A 19,353-nucleotide genomic window follows, 5' to 3' on the forward strand; every position below is an offset into this window, starting at 1 on the left:
GTGATTAGGAAGCAGGCGTGGTCCTGACTCAGGTGCACTGGTTTTGAACCCAAACTTAACCTCAAACTGCAGAGAGAGCTTGACCTTTAAACTTCACCTTGACTTCTATTAACTCCTCTGTGAAATGGAGATTAAAAATAGTTTCCTACTTTCAGGGTTGTTGTGAAGATTATATATGCTAATGTATGGAAAGCATTTAGCTCAGCATCTGGCTCTCAGTTAGGTTAGTACTTGTTATTTCACTGCCAAGGGCAACCCAGAAACATTCCCCACTTGAAGAACGCAGATTTCAGCCTATTTTGATACAGATACATTTACAGGATAAAGGAAGGCGGGGCCTCTGTGGCTTTCTTTATCAGCAAGTTGCAGGTGTTGAACTGTAAGACAGCAGGCTGAAGTAAGGCTGATAGCAGATCTCCAGCCAACAGCACCTCCTGTGAGCTTTCTGCAGAGGGCATTGCTAGTCCCTGGGACACCAACAACCAGACCTGTGCTGAAACTCGGGGCCAGCTACGGCACAGCGAGCAGCGGCCACCGGAGGGTGCCAGATCAACAGGATGGGGAACTGGCCTAGGCACCTTCTCAGTCGTCCCAGGAGAAAGGGTCAAGGAAGGAGCTCGCACCCGTGCCAGGTGGGGGCTCTTGAGACCCCAGACGACCCTGGGGACGGGGACAAGACTTCAGGCAAGCTCGAAGGCTCAGGAAACCTCTGCCTGGGCTCTGTGTTTCGATATCAATGTCAAACTACCAGGTCTGAAGGAGAGCAGACATTAAGACAGCAAGGCAAGAGCACTGGGGGAGATGAAGAACCAGATTTGATCTGAAGAACCTATACTGGAGTCAGATAAGGTCAAGAGAACAAGATAAAAGTTGGATTCTAGAGGCGGGGACTCCAGGCCAAGGTAGGAGATAGCGAAGCCTTTGAAAGCGCATCTGTCCAGCAGGCTGCCCTCTGGGAGCTCTCTGCCCGAATCCGCATGAAACTGTGACATTATTATTTTGTTCTTAACAAGAATCCTGTTGATTATGAACTCCAGCATGCACCAAGATAATAGCTATTAAAGTACAAAGTTATTTAATGTAGAATCATCTAATATGTAAAAAGTCTTTGTCAGGTATTATCTGAACTTCAGTTCTTTGTCCCCCCATTACCGTATAAAGTTGTAGGAAAAAGTGAAACACTGCTACTCTGAAGTCCAGAAGCGAGTCAGGCTACAAACATGTGGAAAGTATAGCCAAGTATAAAGAATCAAACAAAACATTATTTGTATTTCCATTAATCTTCAGTTGAGGTTTTTTTTTCCTTTGGTTTTTTGAAACAGGGCCTCACTGTTCAGGCTGGCCTAAAACTCTAAGTGATCCCCTTGCCTCAGCCTCCAGAGTGCTAGGATTACAGGGATGTACCACCATGCCTGGCAACAAAATTATTTTAAATGACTCCATATGGGAGCCATAAATTTCATGTGAATATACCACAAATTAATACTTTCACTACTGTTGAATATTTAGGTGGTTTTTGGTTATTAATTGTACTATGGTAAATATTTTTCTGTATAAAACTGTTTACAGTTTGGATTATTTCCTTAAGAGCTATTCTTGAAAATAAAATTTCAGCTTGAAGAGCTGAAGCATTGTAAGTCTTTTTAAAAAAGGGGCCAGGGATTTAGCTCAGTGGTTCTGGCCCTGCCTCACAAGCGAAAGGTACTGAGTTCGATCCCTGGTACCAAAAAGAAAAAAAATTTTATTGGTACATTTTAGGTATATGAATATATTTATGAATATAATGACATTCATCATTGCAAATTTACACCTTTACACAATCTCTCTTGGTTCTTACTTTTTCTCCCTTCCCCTGCCCTTCCTTCAACCCCACCATTCCTCCCTATTTACAAAGACTTTGTTTCCAGTTTTTCATTTTCTCATCTTAATTCCATTCCCTTTCCTCTACCCCTCCCACTTCCCCTTCCCCTTTGCCCCTTTTCTTCCTATGTCACATTACCTGTTATACCTTTTCTTATTTACACTTTCAGTTTCTCACACTAGAGAAACTATTTGATATTTACACATGTGTGTTCTATTTGTTTCACTAAAGAATATGGCCTCAATGTGCATCCATTTAGCTATAAATGTCTCTAATTTCTCATTTTTTATGGCTGAGTAGTACTCCATTTTATTTAAAAAAAAACAAACACACTTTCTTTATCCAGTCTCCAGTTGATGGACATTTGGGCTGTTTCCAAGTTTTCCAAACTCTGCTGCTATGAACATGGGTGCACATATATCACTGTGGTATGATTCTTTTAATTCTTTGGGGAAGATACCCAGCAGGGGAATAGCTGGGTCAAAGTTCTTCCAGTCCTAGTTCTTTGAAGTATCTCCATACTGATTTCCACAGTGGTTGCACCAGTCTACACGCCCACCAGCAGTGGAGCAGGGTTCCTCTTTCCCCACAGCCCTGCCAGCATTTGTTATTGGTTGATTTCATGATAGCAGCCATTCTTTCTGGGGTGAGGTGGAATCTTAGCATTGCTTTCATTTGCATCTCTCTGATGACCAGTGATGTTGAACGTTTTTTCATATGTTTATTTGCTATTTCTACTTCTTTGTGTGAGAAATGTCTGTTCATTTCAGATGCCCATTTTTGGATTGGGTCTTTAAATTTGGGAGGTCTGATTTTTTTTTAAGTTCTTTATAGATTCTAGATAGTAGACCTTTGTTTGAGGAACAGTAGGTGAAAATTTTTTCCCAAAATGTGGGTTGTCTCTTCACTCTGTTGGTGGTTTCTCTTGCTGTGCAGAAGCTTTTTAGTAAGAAGAGATCCTACTTGTTGGTTGTTTGTGCTAGTTCACAGGCAACTGAGGTTTTGTTCATAAAATCTTTTCCTACACCAATGTCTTCAAGAGTTCTACCTAACCTCTGTTCCAGCCTGTTCAGCGTTTCTGTTTTAATATTTAGATCTTTAATCCACTTCAATTTTAATTTAGTGCATGTTGAGAGATATAGTTCTAGTTTTAATCTTTGGCAAGTTGAAACCCAATTTTTCCAGCACCATTTATTAAAGAGGCTATCTTTCCTCCAGTGAGGGTGTTTGGATCCTTTGTCAAAGATGAGGTGGCTGAGTGTGTCTGGAGTTGTTTCTGCATCTTCTAATCTGTTCCACTGGTCCTCAGGTCTGTTTCTTTGCCAGTACCATGCTGCTTTTATCACAGTAGCTTTGTAGTATAGTTTCACATTGGGGGTTGTAATACCCCCTGCCATGTTTCTGTTACCTAGAATTGCTTTTGCTATTCCGGGTCGCTTCTCATTCCAAATGAATTTTTGGATTGTTTTCTCAAGGTCCATGAAGTTGCTACTGGGATTTCAATTGGGATTGCATTGAATCTGTATAGCAGTTTTGGAAGTATGATCATTTTCACTATGTTAATCCTTCCTACCTAAGAGCAGGGAATATCTTTCCATTTTCTGATATCATCTTCAATCTCTCTTTTCAGAGTGCTATAGTTTTCAGAGAAGAGGTCTTTGATTTCTTTTGTTAGGTTGATTCCTAGGTATTTCCAGTTTTGGGATGCTATTGTGAAAGGAATTGATTGCCCCATTTCTCTCTCAGTGAGTCTGTTTTTGTGTGTACAGAAAAGCTATTAATTTTTGTATGTTGACCTTGTATCCAGCTACTTTACTGAATTTGGTTATTAAGTGTAGAAGACTTGTGGTGGAGTTCTTGGGGTCTTCTGTATAGAGTATCATGTCATCTGCAAATAATGACAATTTCACTTCTTCGTTTCCTATCTTTATTCCTTTCCTATCTTTATTCCTTTTATTTCTTTCTCTTGTCTAATTGCTGTGGCTAATGTTTCCAAGACTATATTGAACAGGAGTGGTGATAGTGGACATCCTTGTCTTGTTCCTGATTTTAGTGTGAAGGATTTCAGTTTTTGACCATTTGGCATGATATTGCCTATTGGTTTTTCATAAATGGCTTTTATCAGATTGAGGTAGAGAGTGTCTATTCCAATTTTTTGTAGGGTTTTTATCATAAATTCATGCTGGATTTTTGCTTTTTCTGCATCTATTGAGATGATCATATGGTTTTTGTCCTTGGCTCTATTGAAATAGTGTATTACATTGATTGATTTGCGAATTGAACCATCCCTGCATCCCTGGGATGAATCCCACTTGGTCAGGGTGTATGATCTTCTTGATGATCTTCTGCATTCTGTTTGCCAGTATCTTATGAAGGACTTTTGCATCTATGTTCATTAGTGAGATTGGCCTATAGTTCTCTTTTTCAGTTGGGTCTTTCTCTGCTTTGGGGATCAAGGTGATGCTTCCAGGAATGAATTCGAGAGTATTGCTTCCCTTTCAATTTCATTGAAGAGTTTAAACAGTAGCGGCAGTAGTTCCTCTCTAAATGTCTTGTAGAATTCAGCAGTGAAGCCATCTGGACCTGGGCTTTTCTAGTTCTTTTTTTTTTTTTTTTTTTTTTTTGGTACCGGGGATCAAACTTGGGACCTTGCGCATTCGAGGCAGGCACAGGAACCACTGAGCTAAATCCCCAACCCGACCTGGGCTTTTCTTAGTTGGTAATTTTTTAATTACATTTTCAATTTCATTGATTGATATTGGGTTGTTTAGAATTTTTAGGTCTTCCTCATTCAACTTTGGTAATTCATATGTGTCTAGGAGTCCGTCCATTTCTTCTGTGTTTTCCATCTTATTGGGATATAGGTTCCCAAAGTACGTATTGGTGATCCTCTGGATTTCTCCTGGGTCCATTGTAATTTCACCCTTTTTATTCCTAATTGCATGGATTTGGGCCTTTTCTTTCCTTTTTCTCATAAGCTTGGTTAAGGATTTGTCAATTTTGTTCATCTTTCGAAGAACCAACTCTTGGCTTCATTGATTTTTTGTATCATTCTCTTAGTCTCCATTGCATTGATTTCTGCTCTGATATGTATAATTTCCTCCCTTGTATGAGATTTGGGTTTGTTCTGCTCTTCTTTTTCTAGAAGCTTGAGGTTCAGCATCAGGTTGATTAATTGGGCTCGCTCTGTTTTCCTAATATGAGAATTCACCGCTATGAATTTCCCTTGTAAGACTGCTTTCATTGTGTCCCACAGATTCCGATATGTTGTATTGTCATTGCCATTTAATTGAAGGAACTGTCTAATTTCTTCTTTAATTTTCTCTGTGACCCATTGGTTATTCAGAAGTGTGTTGTTCAATTTCCATGTGTTTATGGAATTTTTGTGGTTCCTTTTGCTATCAGTCTCCAATTTCATCGCGCTATGGTCTGATAATATGCAGAGGATAACTTCAATTCCTTTGCACTTACTTAAATATGTTCTGTGAGTGAGTATGTGTTCTATTTTGGAGAACGACCCATGTGCAGCTGAAAAGAATGTGTATTCTGATTTTTCTGGGGTGGAACACTCTGTAAATATCTGTTAAGTTCATTTAGTTCAAGAGTTTGATTGAGTTCTAGTATTTTGTTGCTTTTTTTATATATACTTTTTTTTTTGGTACCAGGGATTGAAATCGGGACCTTGTGCTTGTGAGGCACTCGGCAGAACCACTGAGCTAAATCTCCAGCCCATGTTGCTTATTTTTTGTCTAGTTGATCTATCTATTTGTGATAGTGGGGTATTAAGGTCCTCCACTACTATTGTATTAGTGCTTATATGATTTTTCATGTCCATTAGAATTTGTTTTATATAGTTGGGCGCACCAGTGTTTGATGGATAAATATTTATGATTGTCATCTCTTCCTCTTGGATTGTTCCCTTTACAAGGACATAGTGTCCTTCTTTGTCTCTCTTAATCAGTGTTGGTTTGAAATCCACTTGATCTGCAAAGAGGATAGCTATTCCTGCTTTTTTTTTTTTTTTGGTTCCTGTCTCATGGAGTATTGTTTTCCACCCTTTAACTTTCAGTCTATGAGTTTCTTTTTGAATTAAGTGTGTTTCTTGTATGCAGCATATTGTTGGATCTTGCTTCTTGACCCATTCTGCCAGTCTATTTCTTTTGATTGGTGAATTGAGACCACTAACATTGATGGTTATACTGATACATATTAACTTATCATTGTCATGAATTTTTCTTTTTGTTGGATTCTCCCCCTTTGCATTTAATTTCTTGTCATCCCTGATGGATTCATTCTGCTGGGCTTCCTGGGGTTGTGATCCTCATTGTCTTTTCCTAGGATATTATCTAAAATTTTTTGGAGTGCTGGTTTGGTATTCATGAAGTTCCTCAGGTGCTCTTTGTCATGAAAGTATCTTATTTCTCCATCAATTTTGAAAGATAGTTTTGCAGGATACATCAATCTAGATTGGAGGCTGTTTTCCTTTAGTACTTGGAATACGTCACTCCAAGTTCTTCTTGCCTTGAGGGTTTGCATTGAGAAGTCTGCTGTGATTCTGATGGGCTTTCTTTGTGTGTGATTTGCTTCTTTTCTCTTAACTGCTTGTAGAATTTTGTTCTTCTGTTGGGTTTCTGGAATCTTAACAATTATGTGCCTATGTGGAGATTTTTTTTGCTCACAGCTACTTGGAATCCTATATACCTTGCTTATCTGTATGTTAAGTTCTTTTCACCTGCTGGGGAAGTTTTCTACCAGCACTTCTGTGAATAGTTTTTTTATGTTGTCTGTACTCTCTCCTGTTTCTCTCTTGACTCTGATCAGTCTTATGTTATGCTTCTTTGCATCGTCTAGCAGCTGCTGGATTGATTTCTTGTGATCCCTTACAATTTTAATGAAATTTTTCTTTTCCTGGTCACTAATTGCAATCTTATCTTCTATATCTGACATTCTGTCCTCACATTGGCTCATTCTGCTGTGTAGACTTTCAGTGGAGTTTTTAATTTCTTGGAAATCTGTTTGCATCTGTTTTATGGATTCCATTTGTTTCCTATGTTGGGATTCCATCATGTTCCTCAGCTCCTCCATTTTTTAATCTGTGTCCTCTCTAGATTTATTAATCATGTGTCTTATACTATGGGCACGATCTTTGCTGTTATCTGAGAAACTATTTCTGATTTCATTTTTCCCAGATCCTCTTTTTTTGCCAGTTCAGGGAGTCCAGGTGGTTGAGTATCAGAGAGTTCCATCCCGTTTCCATTTGGGGTTGCTGTAGGTGACCTGGAAGACTAGTTTTGAGGCTTGTTTACATGTCTTCTCATTTCAATGGGGGGGGGGGTTGCTGGTGCCCACGTGGCTCACATCCTCTGTGCTGGGAGCAGTGCTCTTAAGACTCTTGATACATTACTTCAAATTATTTTACAAAAAATTTGGTTAAGCCGAGTTTGGTGGCATGTGGCTGTAATCCCAGCACTGGGGAGGCTGAGGCAGGAGGATCACTGAGAGTTTGAGGCCAGCCTGGGTTACCCTGTGACATCCTGTCTCAAAACAAAACAAATGAACACCAAAACAAATTGATCAAAACCCCATTCCTCTCTGTGTTCTTATGGCATTGGATATTACCTGTTTAAGTCAATGTGAACATCCTTGATAAATAACACTAGTAAAATCATTCTTAAAATTTTTTTTTAAAATAATACTTTTTAATATTTTTATCTATTTATATATCATCTATTCTGAACTGTCTGTTCAGGACTTTTACCTAGTTACTTAAATGCACCATAAACATTTTAAAGTACATTAACCTTTTCTCATCTTAATTATTGGCATTGATTTTCATTATAATACCTTGTTGTGGTGAAGGGAGTTCTTTTATGCAGCTGAATTTATTCTGACAGTGCATCTACTGACTTAATGATTACAAGGTTTTTTCTTATCTGAGAGACAAGATAGGCACTCACCACATTTTCTTCTAGGGTTTTAAGATTTTATCTTCTTAAAATGCCTTAGTACATGCACCAACCCCTCAGAATGAATATAATCCTTATGTACTGCAAACATGAAATAATAAAAATAAAAAAATTTTTAAAGCCAAAAAAATTTTTATCTTCTTAGAGTTAATGCTTGAACTTAGCAGGATTGCCTTTTGAGGTGTGATGTGAGGGAGAACCAGCATACTCTTAGAGAAAGACAAAGTCTTTGCAACAGAGCCTTCTTGCACAAAATAGCTACCAGCCCTCAGAGCTTCATGGTGCTCAGGGCTCCCTGACTAATTCCTGGCTGATGTGACCATGCTGGATGCTTAGTCTAGGCATTCTATTGCTTTTGTTAGTTGTGGCCATAGAAGGATTTCCAAGAATAGAGATATTTCCTCCATGCTCTGCTGCTTTGAAATAGAGAACTCACTTGGCCATCTCATTGCCTACTTTGTAAGAGATGATAAAATCAAAACACTGAGAGGGTTTTGTGTGATTCTATTTCAGCTACTCCAGGCCTTCGTGGTCCAGGTACATGACTGCAGGAGGTTGGATACATGGAGCTGATGCTTCCAAACCTTTAAGGTAGACATGATGGTTCAAGATTCCTATTCTTTTGAGATTCCTATTCTCTTTTTTTGGGCGGGGCGGGGGGGTGTACCAGGGATCGAACTTGGAACCTTGTACTTGTGAGACAGGCGGTGACACCACTGAGCTAAATTCCCAGCCCAAGATTCCTATTCTTTTTCTTTTTTTTTTGGTACCAGGGATCGAACTTGGGTCCTTGTGCTTGTGAGGCAGGCGGCAGAACCACTGAGCTAAATCCCCAGCCCTTCAAGATTCCTATTCTTAAACCAGGTCGTTGATAACAACCAGGCTGGCTTCTGCCACAAGAACTGATTGCAGCCAGATCTCCAGGCTGTCTCACCCTGGGGCACCAGGGCCATTCTGCACTGTTAAATGCACCAGTTTCATTGCTGTAGGGCTATTTGTGTCCAGGTAAACCAAACCTGAAAAAGAAACAAGCAAGTCTTCACCTGCTGGAAAGCTCTAATTCCATATTTGAGGGAAATATTTTCTTCCTTTTAGGAAGGTTAGCTTTGGTCCAGTGAAAGCAGAGGCCTGTAGGAATCCCAGGAATAATTCAATGCATTTGGTGAATCTGGCTGAGTACAAAGTACAAGGCCACCACGTAGATAACCCTGGGATCTCTGACGGAGTTCTTGGAGTTGGCCAGGAGTGGCGCTGTGGCTAACGATCAAGAAATTGGGCTCCAGGGCTCAGGTCAGATTGGGAGACTGTGCAGGTAGAGCACACAAGATGCTGTTTGTTACATAACTGCAGCACTGCCCTGCGCAAGGCAGTGTGTGATTTAAACTTTGCGACCTGTAAGGGAGTCTGTCTCATTTTCTTTCTTGGGGCAGATGATGATCATGGATGGAGGACTCCTAGTCGACATTTTTCTGAGGCAGAAGCCCTGGATTCTTTAATACAAAAGGCCCAGGGACTGGATAGAAGGAGGTGGAGAGGCTGATAAAACTACCACAAGTCCCAGCACTTGGGAGGCTGAGGCAGGAGGATCATTGTGAGTCTGAGGCCAGCTTGAGCTACGTAGCTGTTCAATGACAGCCTGGACTCTGTAGCAAGACCTTGTCTCAAAATAAAACAAACAACCTACCACAAAAGGAGGAGGTCAGTTAGACTTGTTGAGGTTCCCTGACTCTGACGGGACTGTACAGGAAGTCTCCTCCGTGGCCCCAGATCACCAGGTTGTCCTCCTATGTCATAGGGAAGCTCCTCCATTCCATGTCTAAAAGTACTTCTCTCTAAGTCACATGTTCAGTCAGGACTCTGGAAACCAAGATCATAGATAACACACATTTTGCTTGGGGGAAGGGGAGGCTCTAATGACGGCAGAAACATGGTCGTGAGAAGAGTAAGTTTTCCAGGATGCAGTTGGACAATAGGCCTCCAATGGGAGCCAGAAATCTAGAGTGGCATTCATTAAATGTCTATACTTTTTTTCTTTTCTTTCTTTCTTTCTTTCTTTCTTTTTTCTTTTTTTTTTAAACCCTTTGGTTTTTTGAAACAAGGTCTCGCTACGCAGTTCAGGCTGGCCTCGAACTCACTATATAGCCCAGGCTGGCCTTGAACTCATGGTGATCCTCCTGCCTCAGCCTCCCAAGTGCTGTGATTACAGGCATGCACCACTAGACCCAGCAAATCTTCCCAGTTTCTATCCATGCTCCATTGCCCTCAAGTCAGGTGGGAGAGAGACCAGTGAAACCAGAGAAAGTTGCCTAAGGCTGCTAAATTCATCACTGTTGTGACCTGAAGACTTGAACCCAGGACCCTGAGCTCCACTGGCCTGTGAAACATCTCTTGTGCCTGGGGACCAGGCTGCCCCACAGGACAAGGCCCAACAGAGAACATGTGGCCCTGGCACCAATGAGTGAATAGCCTGCCCTTTCTCACACACACACCCAGCCACCTCCATGTGCAGCAAACAGGAAATGCCAACCGGTTGAGTTGAAACATATCTTACAGGACTTGGCCAACAGTTTGGATTAATTACGCAGATACATTTGTCTCTGCTATTATTTTTATACTAACATTAAATCTTAATTCAGTCCTTTTAAATGGTGACAAAGGAATGGCATTGCAATTTGCCTGTTTTCCTAAAAATCTTCCTGTTAATATAAATGAATATTTTTATTTCTCTAAATAAATGAGACAAAACCATGGTTACCATTGAATACACCCATCACATTTATTGTCAACAGAGGAATGAACGCAGTACAGTGCTAGGAATTGGTAACCTGTTCCCAAGGTAATGTTTATATTTGATTTATTATTTTGTTTTGAGACCTGTGTTGCCTAGGCTAGTCTTGAACTTGGCTCAAGAAATCCTTCTGCCTCGGCCTCCCAGGTGGCTGGTACTACATCACTAACCACCACACCCAGCTCATGTTTATATTAACCTTCCCTCTACCCAGCCACCTTTGCCTTCTCAGGCAAAAGTTGAGCTCATCAGATTTCCATGGTATGAATTTTGATTTTTGTATGTGAGGATGATGCTATAACTATACCATAAGTAGATTTATGCTCTGAGCTACTTTACAAGTCATAAAGCAACAGACTTGCCCTGATCTATCAACCTCCTGCCATCCAAGTCTGGATTAGTTAAGAGTTCCTCAATCATACACAACAGAAATAGAATGCCTCTGGGTAATCTGAGTAGAAAATTAATGTTTTAGGAAGATAATGGAAAGCTGGAGAATCTTATTGGAGAACAGGAAGGAGGACGGCTCACAGGTTCCGGTGTCAAGAAGTCCCTGAGAGTCTGAGGACACAGCACTGGGACCAATAAGTGCTTTCCTGACTGTCACTGTCTAGGTCATTCCATTCAAGATTCAAGTCCCAGGACTTAATTGATAGATTCAGTAGAGTAGCTGGATACAAGGTCAACACTCAAAACACAATAGCCTTCTTGTACACAAATAACAGACTCACTGAGAGATAAATTGGGGAAACAATTCCTTTCACAATAGCATCCCCCCAAAATGAAATATCTAGGAATCAATCTAACAAAGGAAGTAAAAGACCTCTATTTTAAAAACTACAGTGCCCTAAAAAAAGAAATTGAAGATATCAGAAAATGAAAAGACATCCCTTGCTCCCGGGTAGGAAGAACCAATATAGTAAAAATGGCCATACTTCCAAAACTGCTGTATAGATTCAATGCAATGCTGATTGAAATCCCAACAGTATATTCCACAGAACTGGAAAAAACAATCCAAAAATTCATTTGGAACCAGAAGAGACCTACAATAGCAAAAGCAATTCTAGACAACAAAGGCATGACAGGGGGTATTCACTATCCTCAACATGAAACTATACTGTAATAAAAACAGCATGGTACTGGCAAAGAAACAGACCCAAGGATGGGTGGAATAGATTAGAAGATGCAGACACAACCCCAGACATACTCAGCCACCTCATGTGCAACAAAGGAGCCAAATACCCTCATTGGAGGAAAGATAGCCTCTTTAATAAATGGTGCTGGAAAAACTGGATTTCAGCTTGCCACAGATTAAAACTAGACCCATATCTCTCGCCATATCTCACATTAAATTAAAATCAAAGTGGATCAAAGATCTAAATATTAAAACAGAAACACTAAACTTGATGGAAGATAGGTTAGGTAGAACTCCCAAAGACATTGACATAGGAAAAGACTTTATGAACAAAACCTCAGTAGCATGGGAACTAGCACAGAGAATCAACAACTGGGATCTCATCCTATTAAAAACCTTCTGCACTGCAAGAGAAACCACCAACAGAGCTAAGAGGCAACCTACAATGTGGGAAAAAAATTTTACTAGCTGTTCCTCAAATGAGGGACTACTATCTAGAATATATAAAGAACTTAAAAGAATCAGATGCCCCCCCCAAATTTAAAGACCCAATCCAAAAATGGGCATCTGAAATGAACAGACATTTCTCAGACAAAGAAGTAAAAGCAGCAAATAAACACATGAAAAAAATGTTCAACATCACTGGTCATTCGAGAGATGCAGATGAAAACAACACTGAGATTCCATCTCACTCCAGAAAGAATGGCTGCTATCAAGAAATCAACCAATAACAAATGCTGGCGGGGGTGTGGGGAGAAAGGAACCCTTCTCCATTGTTGGTGGGAGTGCAGACTGGTGCATCCACTGTGGAAATCGGTATGGAGATACCTCAAAGAACTAGGACTGGAAGTCCCATTTGACCCCGCTATTCCACTGCTGGGGATCTTCCCAAAAGAATTAAAAGAATCATACCACAGTGATATATGTGCACCCATGTTCATAGCAGCACAGTTTGTGATAGCTAAAACTTGGAAACAGCCCAGTTGCCCATCGACTGGAGACTGGATAAAGAAGATGTGGGTTTTTTATAAAATGGAGTACTACTCAGCCATAAAGAATGAGAAACTAGAGTCATTTATAGCTAAGTGGATGCACATTGAGGCCACACTCTTTTTTTTTATACTCTTTTATGGGGGTGGGGGGAGTACCAGGGATTGAACTCGGGTCCTTCTGCTTGCAAGGCAGGTGGTGGAACCACTGAGCTAAATCCCTGGCCCAAGGCCATACTCTTAAGTGAAATAAGACACACGTGTGTAAATACCGAATAATTTCTGTAGTGTGAGGAACTCAAAGTGTAAATAAGGATCAAAATATATAATAGATAATGTGAAATAGGAAGAAAAGGTCTAAAGGAGTAGGTGAAGTGGGAGGAATAGGGGAAAGGAAAGAAGGGAAAGGAAAAAATATGAGAAAATTTAAAAATGGAAACAAAGTCTATAAATAGGGAAGGGTGGAAAGGTTGGAGGGAGGGCAGAGGAATGGAGAAAAAATAAGAACCAAGATACATCATGTAAAGGTACAAGTTCCCAATGATGAATGTCATATTATACAACTAAAATGTACCAATAAACTTAATGAAGGGAAAAAATTTTAATAAAGAAAAAAAAGATTTTAAGTCCCAGGAGCTAGAGTGTAGCACCGTGATTGTTGATTGTCCTAGTCAATTTTTTAATCACTGGGACAAAATACCCGGCATCTACAATTTAAAGGGGGAGAGATTCATTTTGGCTCATGGTTCTGGTTGGTCCCTGGCTGGCCTCCAGGCAGAAACAGTATGGCAGAGGGGCACAGTGGAGGAAAAAGGTGCTCAACACACACACACACCGAAGCCAGGAAGCAGAGAGAGAAGGGTGGAGGCCAGAAGGGTGGTCTGAGTGTAGCACCCCATGATCCAGTCACCTTCTGAAAGCTCCACCTCTGAGCACACAAGGCTGGAGGACATTCTAGATCTAAACTGTAGCAGTGACAGAGAGCTTCTGAGCAGGCACAAGGCCCTGGGTTCCATTCTCATCATTGCAAGGGAACAAAAGAAAAGATTCAAGTCCCAGGAGACAGCCTGTTCACTTAGGTTTTTGGCTAGAGGAAAACAAGGCAATTTGATTTCTGGCCCCACCAGGACGGTACCTGATAGGAGGAAGCTATTGTCCCAACTGCAGTGCTGTGATCAAAATAAACCCTGTGTGGAATTAGAAAAAACAATCCTAAAACTCATTTGGAACCAGAAGTGACCTAGAATAGCAGAGGCAATTCTAGGCAAGAAAGGCAAAGCAGAGGGTATCACAGTCTCTGACTTTAAATTATATTACAAAGCTACGGTGATTAAAAAAAACAACATGGTACTGGCAAAAGAACAGATGTGAGGATCAATGTAACAGATGAGAAGATGCAGAAACAACTCCAGACACACTCAGCCACCTCATCTTTGACAAAGGAGCCAACCACCCTCATGGGAGGAAGGATAGCCTCTTTAATAAATGGTGCTCAAGAAATTGGGTTTCAACTTACCAAAGACTAAAACTAGACCTATATCTCTCACCATTCACTAAACTAAAATTGAAATGGATTAAAGATCTAAATATTAAAACAGAAATGCTGAACCTGCTGGAACAGAGGTTAGGTAGAACCCTTGAAGACATTGGTGTAGGAAAAGATTTTATGAACGCAACCTCAGTTGCCCGTGAACTAGCACAAACAATCAACAAGTGGGATCTCTTCTTACTAAAAACCTTCTACACAGCAAGAGAAACCACCACCAGTGTGAAGAGACAACCCACAATGTGGGAAAAAATTTTCACCAGCTGTCGCTCAGACAAAGGTCTACTATTTAGAATCTATAAAGAATTTTTAAAAATCAGACCTCCCAAATTTAAAGACCCAGTCCAAAAATGGGCATCTGAAATGAACAGATATTTCTTAGACAAAGAAGTAGAAATGGCAAATAAACATATGAAAAAATGTTCAACATCATTGGTCATTCAAGAGATGCAAATGAAAACAACACTGAGATTCTGCTTCACCCCAGAAAGAATGGCTGTTATCAAGAAAACAACCAATAACAAATGCTGCTGGGGCTGTGGGGAAAGAGGAACCCTGCTCCACTCCTGGTGGGAGTGTTGACTGGTGCTTTCAACCACTGTGGAAATCAGTATGGAGATACCTCAGAAAACTAGTACTGGAGATCCCATTTGACCCAGCTATTCCCCTGCTGTGTATCTTCCCCAAAGAATTTAAAGAATCATACCACAGTGATGTATGTGCACCCATGTTCATAGCAGCACAGTTTGTAATAGCTAAAGCTTGGAAGCAGCCCAAATGCCCATCAACTGGAGACTGGATACAGAAAATGTGGGTTGCCAGGGATTTAGCTCAGTTGTTTCACTGCCTGCTGTGCAAGTGTAAAGACCCGAGTTCAATCCCTGGTATGAAAAAAAAAAATGTGGGTTTTTTTTTTTTTTTTGGTACCAGGGATCGAACTCAGGACCTTGTGCTGGCGAGGCAGGTGCTGGAACCAATGTGGGGTTTTTTAATAAAATGGAGTACTACTCAGCCATAAAGAGCAAGAAACTAGAGACATTTATAACTAAATGGATGCATATTGAGGCCATACTCTTAAGTGAAATAAATAGGACACACATGTGTAAATACGGAATGGTTTCTCTAGTGTGAGAAACTGAAAGTGTAAACAAGGACTAAAAGGCATAATAGATAATGTGAAATAGGAAGAAAAGGGGCAAAGGGGAAGGAAGTGGGAGGGGTAGGGGAAGGGAAAGAAGGGAATGGAATTAATATGAGAAAATGAAAAAATGAAAACAAAGTCTTTGTAAATAGGGATGAAGGAGTTGAAAGGAGGGCAGGGGAAGGGAGAAAAATAAGAACCAAGAGAGATTATGTAAAGGCACAAATTTCCAATGATGAATGTCATTATATTGTATACCTAAAATGTACCAATAAAATAAAATTTAAATTGGAAAAAAAAATGGGTCAAAGAATCACTAAATCTGTTGGAAGAGAGAATAGGTAGAACACTTGAGGACATAGGAGTAGGCAGACTTCATGAACAAAACCCAGACTGCACGAGAAATACTACAAAGAATCAACAACTGGAACCTCATCTTATTAAAAAGCCTTTGCACAGCAAGAGAAACCACTGACAGAGTGAAAAGACAACCCACAGAGTGGGAAAAAATTTTTGCCAGCTATTCCAATAAAGGACTAGAATAGATAAAGGACTCAAAAAATCAGACCCCTTGAAATTTAAAGACTCAATGCAAAAATGGGCATCTGAAATAAAAAGACGCTTCTCAGATGAAGAATTAGAAATAGCAAATAAATATATGAAAAAGTGTTCAACATCACTGGTCATTTGTGAAATGCAAATTAAAACAATGCTGAGATTCCACCTCACCCCAGAAAGAATGGCTGCTATCATGAAATCAACCAATAACAAATGCTGGAGGGGCTGTGGGGAAAGAGGAACACTGCTCCACTGCTGGTGGGAGTGCAGACTGGTGCAACCACTGTGGAAATCAGTGTAGAGATTTTTTCAAAGAACTAAAACAAGAGGTTTCATTTGACCCAGCTATATCTCTTCTTGGTATCTTCCCCCCCAAATTAATAACATCATACCACAGCCATATATGCACACCCATGTTTATAGCAGCACAATTTGCAATAGTTAAATCTTGGAAACAGCCCAAATGCCCATCAACTGATGAGTGGATAAAGAAGATGTGGGTATGCAAGGTCCCAAGTTAGATCCCCGGTACCAAAAAAAACACAAAAAGATGGGGTTTTTTGTACAATGGAGTACTACTCTGCCTTAAAGAAGGATGAGCTTCAGACATTTATAGCTAAGTGGACACACCTTGAGGCCATACTCTTAAGCAAAATAAATTGGACACACATGTTTAAATACTGCATCTCTGGTGTGAGAAACCGAAAATAAGGAAATGTGGAAATAAGGACTGAGCTGTATAATGGATGTTGGGAAATGGGAAGAAAGTGTTCAGATGGGAAGGGGAACAAGGGAGGAGGGAGGGAGAAAGGAAGGAAGGGACAAGAAAAAGAAGTGAAAATGGAAAAAATAAAAACAAAGCTTCTGTACATAGGGAAGGGAGGGGACTTGAGGGGGGAATAGGATAAAATAAAATTTATTGAAAAAACCCCTGTGTGATACAAGGGCTCTAGGTGCCTGCTGTCCAAAGCTGCTGTCATCCTAGGTGTCCTAGGTAGTCTCAGCTTCTGCAGCTCTCACTGGGTCAAATGTTGAATCCTCACCACTTCTCCTGGCCATAAGTCATTGTCACTCACCACTGAGTCGGAAACTCTAGATGCAGTGAGAAAATTTCCTATCACAACAACTTTTGTAGCCAACAGGAAAGATATCCAATCAATAAAGAAATGATGGATCTCTCTTTAGGCCTCCAAAGTGCAATGGGACGCTTTCGGTTTTCTGTTCTCCAAGTGAGAGGATTTGAGTATCAGTATCACATGCAGGGATCCTTTTTTTTTTTTCTTTTGGAGACAGATCTTTCTAAATTGTTAAATTGCCAAGGCTGGACTTGAATTTTCCACCCTCCTGCCTCAGCCCCTGAAAGTGCTGGGTTTACAGGTATCGACCACCATGCCCAGCTTCATTCATGGACACTTCTTGGAAAAGGCACCCATGTACTAACGTGAGGTACATTTTCCATCTCACTCCAACCAATATCAGGGTGGATTCTACCCTCTATCAACTATCCTCCCTAGCTGCCTCTCCCTTTGCAGGGTCTCAGGGATTGTGCTAGTCCTAAAGTCTTCCAGCCACTTCTCTCATGAAATGAGGACTCCTGGTCACCTCCCTCAATGTCAAGAAACATACAAATTAGGTCCCTAGTGTGACAAACTTTATGGATCATCTTGTGATAGGGTGTGCAAGGCAGGTATGAGTAGGAGGCTCTGTGTTGTGCTTGGAAGGCTAAAGGGTAAACTAAAATCACAGGGCAGGGTACAGGGTACCCTGTGCAAGGTACAGGGTACAAGAATCAGCTCAGGGAAGATGAATTCCTTGAAACTCTAGCTGGAATCATACAGCAACAGAAAGCAGCTGATCTTGCCCTCCGCTGCATATGGAGCCATTCTGATAAGAATCAGCACTGTGGGAATAAGGTTAAGAGTCCAGAGGACTCGCAGGACTGAGGAATGTGTGCTGCTGGCATTAAAGCTTTAAATGTACTTTCCCACAGAAACTCGGTTATGAATAGTGGTCAGGGTCCTCAGTATGATTAGTACAATACTTCAGGTACATTAGGGTTCCGTAAGCTTTTGTGGGCTGGTGTTGGGGCAGAGCCACCATTTGTTGTTGTTGTTTTTTTTGGTAGAGCCACCATTTGTAATGTTGTTTCTATAGGGGAACTTGCTCCCACTTCCGGACAATAGACCAGCAAATAAACTAATGAGCTGGGAATTGCCTATTCTGAGGCTTTTCACCAGTAAACACAATAGATTCACAGGCTTTCCTTGTCAGTCACACTAAGCTTATAGCTTTGTGGTCTAGGGTGTTGGCTCTGAGCCCAGAAACCCTGCACTGCTGCTCTGTCCTCTCTGTGGAGCATTTAAGTCCCTCACACCCCCAGAGCCCAGCAGCCAGGGCCAGTCTCCACTCAGGCCCACCGACAGGTGGCCACTAGGGTAGGAGCCAAGTGCCTCTAATTCTAAACTTCTTCACTGAAACCCTTCGGAATTACAAAAAAATAATAAGGGTACAATGCCTATATATCTACCTTTAGAAATAAAATATCACCATACAGATGAACTGCCCCAAAGATTGTCACTTGTCATGGCCAGGTAAATTCTCATCGTTATGCATTCACCTCAGGCTTCTCCTCTTCTAGAACGGTAGAGATGTAAAGGGCAGGAAAAGAATTAGCATGGGGAGTATGAGTTGGGTGTCTGGACCACATCTGAGTGTTCAGGAATGGAGGCTCTAGCCATGTCATGGAGACGTCATTTGGGGACATGGAGAAAACACTCTGTATGTGTCAGGCCCGCATTCTGGGAGGATTCGGGGAGGGCGGGCCAGAAAGAATCAGGACAGGGTGTCTCTCAGGCTCCCGAGCTGGGCTCGTCTAGCCTGGCAGATGGTCTATGTCTGGCAAATGTGGAATCCAGGCCAGCAAATCGGTAATCGTAGGAAAGGCTGGGCAAGAATGGGAAAGTCCCACCACAGAGACCACCTCTTATATGCATTAGAGGGGATGATCATTAAAAACAAGAGAAATGGCCCCTTGTTTGAAAAAGCTCATAGATCAGGAGACAAGAGAGACGTAAAATCTGTGCAATATTATGGGAAGTTGGGAGACCAGGGAGGCTTGATAGGGCTCAGTGGAGCAGACTGGGTTAGCATTAGATCCACACACAAGGTATGTATTTATTTATTTAATTAGACAGTACTGGGGAGTGAACCTAGGGCCTTCACACTGAGCAACATCCTCAGCCTTTTTATTGTTTTATTTGTGTGTGTGTGTGTGTGTGTGTGTGTGTGTGTGTGTGACAGGGTCTCACTAAATTACCAAGGCTGGGTTCGAATTTATTATCCTCCTGCCTCAGCCTCCCAGAGTGCTGG

The 19,353-nt window shown here is 41.1% G+C and overlaps 1 protein-coding gene across 2 annotated transcripts in view; it reads left to right on the forward strand.

The window, feature by feature from the left end:
* The window catches only part of LOC110346858 (uncharacterized), a 137,009-nt gene that overhangs the window by 98,234 nt on the left and 19,422 nt on the right, over positions 1 to 19,353 (forward strand). For both annotated transcript variants that reach the window (XM_087191869.1, XM_087191870.1), the window contains exon 6: positions 8,341 to 8,418. In XM_087191869.1, the coding sequence (XP_087047995.1) occupies positions 8,341 to 8,418 (78 nt within the window). The remainder of the gene's footprint in view (positions 1 to 8,340; positions 8,419 to 19,353) is intronic.

Source organism: Heterocephalus glaber, unplaced genomic scaffold, assembly GCF_053883595.1.
Source record: "Heterocephalus glaber isolate CG9 unplaced genomic scaffold, H.glaber_assembly_v1.0 deba00001564, whole genome shotgun sequence".
Classification (NCBI taxonomy): Eukaryota; Metazoa; Chordata; class Mammalia; order Rodentia; family Bathyergidae; genus Heterocephalus; species Heterocephalus glaber.